The sequence below is a fragment of the Zophobas morio genome, unplaced genomic scaffold (assembly GCF_036711695.1).
Source record: "Zophobas morio isolate AGI-343-1 ecotype UQ-CSIRO unplaced genomic scaffold, CSIRO_AGI_Zmor_V1 ptg000014l, whole genome shotgun sequence".
In the NCBI taxonomy this organism is placed as follows: Eukaryota; Metazoa; Arthropoda; class Insecta; order Coleoptera; family Tenebrionidae; genus Zophobas; species Zophobas morio.
The window spans coordinates 205,758-216,692 of NW_026972119.1; the positions used below are offsets into that span (position 1 = coordinate 205,758).

The 10,935-nt window shown below is 37.9% G+C and overlaps 1 protein-coding gene across 1 annotated transcript; it reads left to right on the forward strand.

Moving 5' to 3' along the window:
* Positions 1-4,954: 4,954 nt before the first annotated feature.
* LOC135129107 (uncharacterized protein K02A2.6-like) lies at positions 4,955-8,989 on the forward strand. Its single transcript, XM_064056188.1, has one exon. The coding sequence runs from the start codon at positions 4,955-4,957 to the stop codon at positions 8,987-8,989; it is 4,035 nt and encodes a 1,344-aa protein (XP_063912258.1).
* Positions 8,990-10,935: the final 1,946 nt, after the last annotated feature.

The following is a 10,935-nucleotide window of genomic DNA, read 5'->3' on the forward strand; positions in this document are numbered from 1 at the left end:
GATGTCAACTACATCAACTGCGTGATACGCTCTGACCTTGTTCCTTATCGGCGAAGTCTGACGACAGGCTCGAAGTGGCAAATGCAAATCCAGGCTGCTCCGGGGGGTGCAAAGTGTCGAACGGACAGCGATCTCCAATTCACGGCGTCGAAGAACCACGGGGGTCAACAGGGATCAGATTCGCAGGCGAAAATCACGTAGTGATAAGCAATACAGCAGTCAGAAGATAAGACAAAAAGAAAAAGGAAAAAGGGTCCTGCAAGGAGGAAAAAAAAAACAGTTGTAGCGTAATGAAATCGAAATAGTCTGGTCTTACTCTGGTGGTAGGCGACCCTAATGTGTTTGGCACGCAGCTAGGCCCCAAAATCCGGAACAAATCCGAAGACTGGCCGGAACCTTCACAAATGTCCCTCAGGACGTCGTTCCTGGACCGAGTCTAACTGGGCGGTGCTTGCCCGGACAATCCCATCCACTGGCGAGCGCAAATTGCTCAAAATTCCTGGACAGCACCAGCACTCCCGCACGTGGCAAAAATTTTTCAACCAAAAAGACTAATGGCGACTCAAGAAACGGATGTTAAAAAACCCTATCACGGCTTCTCGAAGGTTTTTCCTTGAAGGAGGAGAAAGGCGGGAAATTTCCGTCATAAAGGCTATGATGAAAAAGGGCTAACTATTTCAAATTTGACACATAGTTCAACTTCCGCTGCTTTGCTCCTGCGTACAACCTCTGTCAAGTTTTTGACATTCGGTTAACCTCCTAATCCAAGTGTCAACAGCAATACACGCGCCAAAATAACGCAAATCGAATTTCAAAACGATAGGGGGAGTAGCAAGGCAAAGAGGGAGAAAAGCCACCCCCAACATCGGGTGAGTCGTATTTACAAGGCAAACAGAAATGGCCTTCGAGCTCTTCGTAGGCCAACAACCCTTGCCCGTCAACTACGCTTTCCTCCTACAGGATAAAGTTCAGGGCTTAATTTAAGGAACTCGGGACCCGTTCATGTAAAATCTTATCACCTCTCGTAAGTGCTCCAATCTAAGTCAATAAAATAAAGCTTAAATTAAAAATTCTAGTAGGGCAGAGCGTTCCGAAACCAGCTATGTATTACTGGTTGCCTTCTTACAGGCGCGCTTTACCGTACATGAAGAGGAGAAGGAGAGAAGAAATGTGGCTTATCACGGAAGTCAAAACTCAACCGTGACAATTATAAACATGTCTATTTCACATTCGCGGAACCAAGTGAACGCATAAAACAAATACAGGTCTGTAATGTTAAAGTCGATGTAAATAAGCGTGCTACCCTTATGTTTCAACCGAGTTTTTCCTTTAACAAATTTTGTGTCTACCAAATTGGGTTGGTTGGGGTGTAATACTAATAATAAGTGTTGCCTTTAATTTAATCAAAAATTGGTCTAAAGAGTTTAGACAGTACTTCCCTCGCTGTCGGAAACTTGACGACTGCATGCCTATTGTGTTTTTTTTCTCATTACATTTTTGTAGTGGGAATTTAAAAAAAAATTGCGATGACGTCATCAACATTTTTGCAAGGACACGTATATCAGTTGGGATAGATGTAGTGTAATACTAAGAATAAAATTATTATATTCTCAAATTTTCGGGAAAATGAATTGGGTCGTTTGAATATTGATTTGTAATAATCAATAAAATAACGAAACAATTTACTCACGTATACCTACGTATCAGAGGCAACTGAAAATCGTGTATGTATAAACATTGTTAATTTAAGATGACAGGCGTAACAGCATACGTGAGAGCCAAACACAGAAACTGTAAACAAAACGACCGTCGGTTTTATTGCTTCAACTTCCGCTTATTATATAAAACATTGGGTTTTATTTTAATTCTTGACGGTGAAATTCACAATTGGTTGATTATAAACATGTCTATTTCACATTCGCGGAATCAAGTGAACGCATAAAACAAATGCAGGTCTGTAATGTTAAAGTCGATGTAAATAAGCGTGCTACCCTTATGTTTCAACCGAGTTTTTCCTTTAACAAATTTTGTGTCTACCAAATTGGGTTGGTTGGGGTGTAATACTAATAATAAGTGTTGCCTTTAATTTAATCAATAAAATAAATTGACTTCATTAATTTTTTTGAACCACCTCTTAAGAAAATCTAAAAAATATGAATGGAATGATAAATCACAAGTACAAACTCATCGTATTTTTTGCATTTTAGATAGGATTTATTCAGCAAAATTTAAGGGTGACGTCATCAATTTTTTTAGGAGGGATGAACAAATACATTTTGAACAAAAGTTTACCATGCTTATAATAACTTTAAAATATTCCCAAGATTTCAAAGCATTCGGTTTTGTAATTCCTGATTAAATCGATAAAATAAATTCACGCCTTCATTAATTTTTTTGAGTCACCCTGCATATGCAAATCCAAAAATATGAATGGAATGATAAATCACAAGTACAGACTCATCATATTTTGTACATTTTAGATACGATTTATTCGGAAAACTTTTGAGCTGACGTCATCAGTTTTTTGTAGAAGATAACCAAATATATTTTGACTAAAAATTTATTATGCTCTTTATAACCTTAAAACATCTGCAAGATTTCAAAGCATTCGGTTTTGTAGTTCCTGATTAAATCAATAAAATAAATTTACGCATTCATTAATTTTTTTGAGTCACTCTGTATATGCAAATCCAAAAAATATGAATGGAGTGATATATCACAAGTACAGACGCATCATATTTTGTACATTTTAGATATGATTTATTCGGCAAACTTTCGAGCTGACGTCATCAAGTTTTTGGAGGGGATAAGCAAATATATTTTGACTAAACATTTATTATGCTCTTTATGACCTTAAAACATCTGCAAGATTTCAGAGCATTCGGTTTTGTAGTTCCTGATTAAATCAATAAAATATATTTACGCATTCATTAATTTTTTTGAGTCACCCTGTATATGCAAATCCAAAAAATATTAATGGAGTGATAGTTCACAAGTACAGACTCATCATATTTTGTACATTTTAGATATGATTTATTCCACAAACTTTTGAGCTGACGTCATCAAGTTTTTGGAGGGGATAAGCAAATATTTTTTGACTAAAGATTTATGATGCTCTTTATAGCCTTAAAACATCTGCAACATTTCAAAGCATTCTGGTTAGCAGATTAAAAATTAAATTTCAAAATGTTGTTTTATAATTTTGATTTTTTTTTCCAAAAATCTGGACGTTTCGGGTGAAAAGTCGATTCAGAGTTGTAAACTACATGTGTAGGACTATGTTATTTTATACAATTGAAAACCCATTTACTATGTACAATTTTGAAGTGACGTCATCGCTTTAGTGGTGGGGATGATTCGACAAATTTTGGTTAGCGTTTTACCATCTACATGATATTTTTAATATAAGTACAAAATTTCACAACAATCGGTCGAGTACTTTCGGAGATTATCTGTCTAATAAAAATCCGTGACAACAGACGGACAGACGGACGGACAGACAGGCGGAAATGGGAGACCTATTTCTTCGTCTTCTAGCGGTCATGAAAGATCGAGAAAACGTAAAAGTAGAGAGTCGGCCGACGGACTCGATTACAATACTTCCTTTGCTTACGCTCGGGAAGTAAAAACTTAACATGGAAAATTACAATGTGGAGAAATAATATGGAATAAGATGGAATTATGGTATAACGAATCAACAAAATAGCGCTAACACGTGCCGTTATAACATGACGGTCCTTAAGGATGTTATTAAATATTATTTTGACCACTCAGTACTGATTGGCGTTTTAAGATGTAAAAAACTTATCTAACTACTAATTATTGTACGCAAAGAGATAGAATTAGAAATTTCAATTAAAGCGAAACTAGAATTTTACGATAGTTCTAAGGCGATAAGAACGGTAAAGGACTTAGCTGGTTGTAGATCCAAGGACGTCTGCAGCTGGTGAACTAGCAACGTTCTCACAGGCGAACCAACTGCGATCTGCCCCGGGAAGTTGATAGCAGCGATCTGGAGTTGTTCGGAAAGCGAAGTTCAGCGTCTTGCTTGACTTAGATTTTGGAAAATCTCTCAATTCCAATATGGCGACGCAAAAAAAACAACGATAATTACTTTGAGAAGGCCTCAAACGATATCCTCTGGAGTTAAGAAGTTCCACAACGATACTTGGTTGAGTTTCACAACCCTAAAACGGTACGACAAACGATAGGTAACGGTAATCGGCACTAAAATTTCAGGACTCCTCCTGAACCTCAGAACACAACTTCACTACCTGAATCACCACGACCGAGTCCTCTTTAAATAACAGCGATAGTGGGTTGAGCAATGCAACCCTAAACGATACGATAAACGATAGAACGATCGAACGATAGAACGATAGCGGGATCAGGCACTATAATTTCAGATCCGCACGACACGACATTACTTGCCGGATCACCGCCACCGAATCCTTCAAAAATGGAAGACTTCCTCCACCATCCCCTCTTAAGGAAGACCTTTAATTCGCGTCGTACGCGTGTATTGACATATTTGACATCAAGATGGCGGACTGTTTACATCCGGAAGTCGTACCGATATTTTAGGTTCGCGTAGGCTTATAATTATCGTGGTTAATGAGATGTTGTTAGTACAAGTCGCAAAAGAATTAGAGTGAAGAGAAGAAGCGTGAAGGGAAAGTGATAGTGTAGTGTAGTGTAAGCGCGGCTTTACGAGAGAAAAAGAGGTAAAGCCAGCTTTAGCGATAAGTAGAAGAATGAGGTTAGGTTTAAGACCGGTACGCTTGAATGTATGAAGAATCGTAGAATAAACAACTTTAAACAAATAGAGATTTCCTATAAAAGTTAATATACAACATTGGCGACGAGGAAAATCGGAGAAAATAGAAAAAACGCGGCAGAAGACGGGTAAATCCAAAAACAATCATTGGGTTACACGTGGTGACGCAACAAGAAGATGACGCTGATCGGTTCTATCGATAGTTTTGATCCAAAAGTGGACAATTGGACATTGTACCAAGAGCAGCTGGAGGAATTTTTTAACGTAAATGGAATAGTAGACACCCCAGCAACAGATGGTCAAACAGAGTCGAAGAAAAGAGTGCCAGCTTTATTGAGCCTGATAGGAAAAGAAACCTACAAAACTCTACGAGATCTCTGTACACCGGCGTTACCAAAGGATAAAACCTATGAAGAATTGTGTACTCTGCTAAAGAAACAATTTTCACCCAGTACATGTATTTTCAGGGAAAGAATTGAGTTCTACGAAGCACAACAACAAGACAATGAAACGGTAAAAGAATGGTACGCTAGAATACACAACCTAGCGGGAAACTGCGAGTTTGGAAACGAGCTCACGTTTGTGCTAAAGGACAAATTCATCTGTGCTATGAAAAGGAGTGTCATCCGAGACAGATTGTGTGAAGAGTCCCCAACCACAACATTACAGAAACTAGTGGAGATTGCACAAGCAAGAGATGCAGCTCTACAAAGCCAGAGTGACTCCGTCAACACAATAAGAAGGGTGCCACAGACCAAAAAGGATACACAACAGGAAGGGAAATCTCAAACAAACAATAATGAGGCAAGAACATCTAAGAACACATTCCAGCCATTCCAGAGAGGGAAGTGGAACTGCAGACGATGTGCAGGAACCCATACTGGCCAACAGGTGTGTAAATACAGAAATTACACATGCAACATTTGTAAAAAGGTGGGACATTTAGCAAAGGCATGTTTCAATAAAAATAAACAAAATTTGGTAGAAACAGGCGTAAATAGCATTAGTTTTGTTAATAACAGCCCAGTTTATTGTAACGTCAATATTAGTGACAAGGAAATACAAATGTTAGTAGATAGTGGCGCATGTACATCAATAATTTCAGAAAAAGATTTTAAATCTTATTGGCCAAGCGCTAAGTTAAAATATAATAATAGGCAGTTAAAAACATATTCAGGGCAGCCAATAAAAGTTTTGGGTACTTTCAACGCATGTATACAGTACAAAAATGTAAAATGTGAAAATTTCGTTTTTTTCGTTATCGACAAAAGAGACGGTAAACAAAGTATGCTAGGGAGAGATTTTTTAAACAAATTTAAATTCGAATTAGTTTCAGAATTTGACGAAAAAAATGAAGTCTTATCGGTTAGCGAAACTAATATTGTTAACGAATTCCAGGAGGTTTTTTCAGACGGATTAGGTTGTTTCAAACAACACACATTCACGTTAAAATTGAAAGACCAATTCCGACCTGTTTTCCTTAAACCCCGCACCGTTCCTCTTGCATACAAAGAAAAAGTCGAAACAGAATTGAATCGTTTGGAAAAAGAAGGTGTTATTGAGCCGATTGAATCCAGTGAATGGGCCACGCCATTGGTACCAGTGATGAAAAAGGATGGAACCCTTAGATTGTGTGGCGATTACCGAATCACAGCAAATAAATGGTTCGAAGAGGTCAAATACCCTTTACCAACACTCGAAGAAATGTTTTCAAAGTTAAACGGAGGCGAGTCGTTTTCTAGAATTGATCTCAGCAACGCGTATAACCAGTTGGTGGTAGACGAGGAAACGTCAAAAATACTCACTTGGAACACACACAAAGGTTTATACCGGGTGAAACGGATCCCATTTGGAATAACGCCCGCCAGTGCGATTTTCCAAAGAACCTTAGAACAAGTCCTTCAAGGCATAGATAGAGCAGCAAACTTTATGGATGATATTATCATCACGGGAAACTCAAGGGTGGAACACATAGATACTTTACGCAAGGTGTTTCAACGACTAAAAGATGCGGGATTAAAAGTTAAATTGTCGAAATGTACATTTTTTGAGGAAGAATCAACATTTTTAGGTCTAAGAGTTACCAAGGAAGGCCTAAGAAAAGACAGGGAAAAAGTCAAGGCGATACTAGACGCCCCAACACCGCAAACAATGACACAGGTTCAAAGTTTTGCAGGAATGGTCAACTATTATAGCAAGTTCGTACCAAAATTAGCGATGTTAATGAAACCTATTTATAATCTGCTAAAAAAGAACGTACAATTTCGCTGGTCCGCGGAATGTAGTCTAGCTTTTAGGGAAATAAAAGCGATAATCGCGTCAGACGAAGTGTTAACGCATTTCGACCCCACTCTACCAATAGTACTCACAACCGACGCATCAAAGGACGGTATTGCGGCCGTATTATCACACCAAATAGATACTGGTCGAAAAAAACCGATTGTTTTCATCTCAAGAACGCTAAGCAAAGCAGAAAGCAACTACGCCGTAATCGACAAAGAAGCTTTGGCGATTTATTGGGCTACTAAAAAATTAGCATATTATCTGATGGGAAACAAGTTTGTCATAGAAACTGACCACAAACCATTAGTATCAGTCTTCGCGATGAACAAGAGAATTTCTCAGTCCTACTCAAGTAGAATGCAAAGATGGATGCTACATTTGGCAGGTTTCAGCTATGACATTAAATACATAAAAGGGCAAGAAAATCATGTCGCGGACATGTTGTCAAGGCATCCGCTACAGACAACTGAAGAAGAAGAAAATCAGGAAGAGTCAAGCAACCAGTTGAACCTGATTGTGACAGAAGGGATTCCAATAGATTCAAAAAGAATTGGTATAGAAACTAGAAGGGACCCCGTCCTGGCTAAGGTCCTAGAATATGTCACAAACGGATGGCCGACGAACGTAAAAGAGGAAAATATGAAACATTTCACATGTAGAAAAACAGAAATCACATGCGAACAAGGATGCTTATTATGGGGTTATCGGGTGATAATACCACGTAAGTTACGAAAAAGACTCCTCGACGAGCTCCATGGGGCACATTTAGGCATTGTAAAAATGAAAGCAATCGCAAGATCGTATTTCTGGTGGCCAAAATTAGACGAAGACATAGAAAGGGTAGCGAAGTCATGTAGGGCGTGCATCATGACGTCTGATGATCCCCAAAAGGCGATTCCAACGCCATGGAACAAAGCTACAAGACCCTGGCAACGTGTGCACATCGACTATTTAGGCCCGATAAACGGTAAATATTATTTTCTAATGCTGGACGCATTCAGCAAATGGCCAGAAATATACGAAGTTCCAAACATAACTGCGGATACAACAATACGCAAACTAAGAGAGACATTCTGCAGATGGGGAATTCCGGAGTTAATAGTCTCAGACAACGGAACGCAACTAGTTTCACGAGATTGCGAACAATTTTTACGAAATAATGGAGTACACCATGTAACCATAGCACCGTATCATCCGGCATCAAATGGTGCAGCAGAGAACGCAGTGAAATCGTTTAAAAGAGGGCTGAAAACCGCTCTTTTTGACAAACGAAATAAGAACACTCGCACCGACATTCTCGTAAGCCGATATCTAATTCATTACAGGAACGCAAAACACGCCACAACGAATGAAACTCCTGCTTTCCGGATGCTGAATAGAAACATCAGAACTTTATTCAATTTGATTAAACCGCAGGAAGAGAAAATAAGTTACGACACGCGGAAAACACCAAGAACAACGAAATTTCAAATAGGCGAAGTAGTGGCAATCAGAGATTATAAAGATACCAACAAAAAGGCGTGGATGGAAGCCAAAGTTACTCAGACAATTGGCCAAAAAATGTTTTTGTGCAAAATCATCGGAAACGGGAGGGTAACAAAACGACATGTGGATCAAATGAAAACAATCATACCGACAGACACAGAATCTGACGATAAAGGAACAGAAAAAATTATAAGAAAGGCATCAACAACGTCAAAGGTTCCAGCAATTATATCAGACAAGGAAACAGTAAAGGAGACCACGAGCTCTACTAACGTCGAGACACGCCATAACCCAACACAACCAGATCCCTATATCCCAAACGAGTCAATCCCTGAAACATCTGGTCAGCACGTGAACGCGGAATCTAATCAAAAGAGTAACCGACCTATCCGAACGAAAAAACCCCCATCACGATGGCAGGCAAATGAATGGATAAGGTATTAATTAGGAAACATGTAGGTTGACTAAGGGGGGAGATATGTAGTGTAGTGTAAGCGCGGCTTTACGAGAGAAAAAGAGGTAAAGCCAGCTTTAGCGATAAGTAGAAGAATGAGGTTAGGTTTAAGACCGGTACGCTTGAATGTATGAAGAATCGTAGAATAAACAACTTTAAACAAATAGAGATTTCCTATAAAAGTTAATATACAACAGATAGTAAAGTAAGAATGGAAAGATAGAAGAAGGATTGCACTGTTTGGGGTGTCGACAAAGAGTGGAAAGGAAGGGAAGACCTTCCCCAAAACAGTACAACGGTACTCTGGGAAATAGAAGAGAGAAGACGAGAGGAAAGATAAAAGTGTAAAGAAAGAGATTTGAGTGGTATGGCACCCAGGAGTGCAGAGTGACACCCCCTGTGGCTTATAACAGCCACCCGCTAAAATGGGAGGGGTAACAGGCGTAGCTCCTGCCGCCCCATATCGGCTGGCGCCAAAAACAAAAATGAAAACGGTAAGAAAACCTGAAAATCCGGAGAAAAACAAACATATGCAACCAGTTATACTTAATTTGACTACCGCAACTCTATTATACTTTCTTTTAGGCCCTTTTCTCTTTTTTTAGTTGTGTTTTATGGTGTTCAAGACAGATGTTAAGTTCCCAAGCATTTGTGTGGCCCTTTAAAATACGCCCCACACACCGGCAAGTAAAAGTAGCATGCTACAAAACCAATAAAATAAATTCATCCATTCATTAATTTTTTTGAGTCACCCTTTATATGCAAATCCAAAAAATATGAATGGAATGATAATTCACAAGTACACACTCATCATATTTTTAACATTTTAGATAGGATTTAATCACCAAATTTTAGGGTGACGTAATCAATTTTTTTAGGGGGGATGAGCAAATAAATTTTGATAAAAAATTTACCATACTTATGATAACTTTAAAACATCATCAAGATTTCACAGCATTCGGTTCTGTAATAAATCAATAAAATAAATTGACGCATTCATTAATTTTTTTGAGTCACCCTATATATGCAAATACAAAAAATATGATTGGAATGATAAATCACAAGTACAGACTCATCATATTTTGTACATTTTAGATAGGATTTATTCAGCAAAATTTTGTGGTGACGTCATAAATTTTTTAGGCGGGACGACCAAATACATGTTGATAAAAAAATTACCATGCTTATGATAACTTTAAAACATCTCCAAGATTTCAAAGCATTCGGTTCTGTAATTCCTGATTAAATCAATAAAATAAATTGACGCATTCATTAATTTTTTTGAGTCACCCTGTATATGCAAATCGAAAAAATTTAAATGGAATGATAAATCACAAGAAGAGACTCACCATATTTTGTACATTTTAGATAGGATTTATTCAGCAAAATTTTTTGGTGACGTCATAAATTATTTAGGGGGGACCACCAAATACATTTTGATCAAAAATTTACCATGCTTATGATAATTTTGAAACATCTTCAAGATTTCAAAGCATTCGGTTTTGTAGTTCCTGAGTAATTCAGTAATAGTTATTTACATTATAAATGCGGTAGGTTACATTTTACAACGCGAAGATTTAATATTGAAACACGAGGCGAAGCTGAGTGTTTTAACAAATCTGAGCGTTGTAAAATGCATACCGCATGAATAATGTATGCAACTTTTTGGCCGATGACTTAGTGGTGCTTGTTTTCGTCAATTTTTACATTTTTTTGTCATTACTGTCATTTACCAAATTAAGTGCGGTAATAAACACAGAAATTTTCAGAGTTTTAAAACCCTTAAAAAACTTGACATGCCATCATTAACAAAGCTTGTGTTCACCAAAATAAGATACCGCATAAATGCATCTGTTAAATGTTTTAAAATAATAGCAATAGATTTTTTTTATTGAGTTTGGAGAGCACCATCTGGTGGCATAAGCAGCAGTCATAT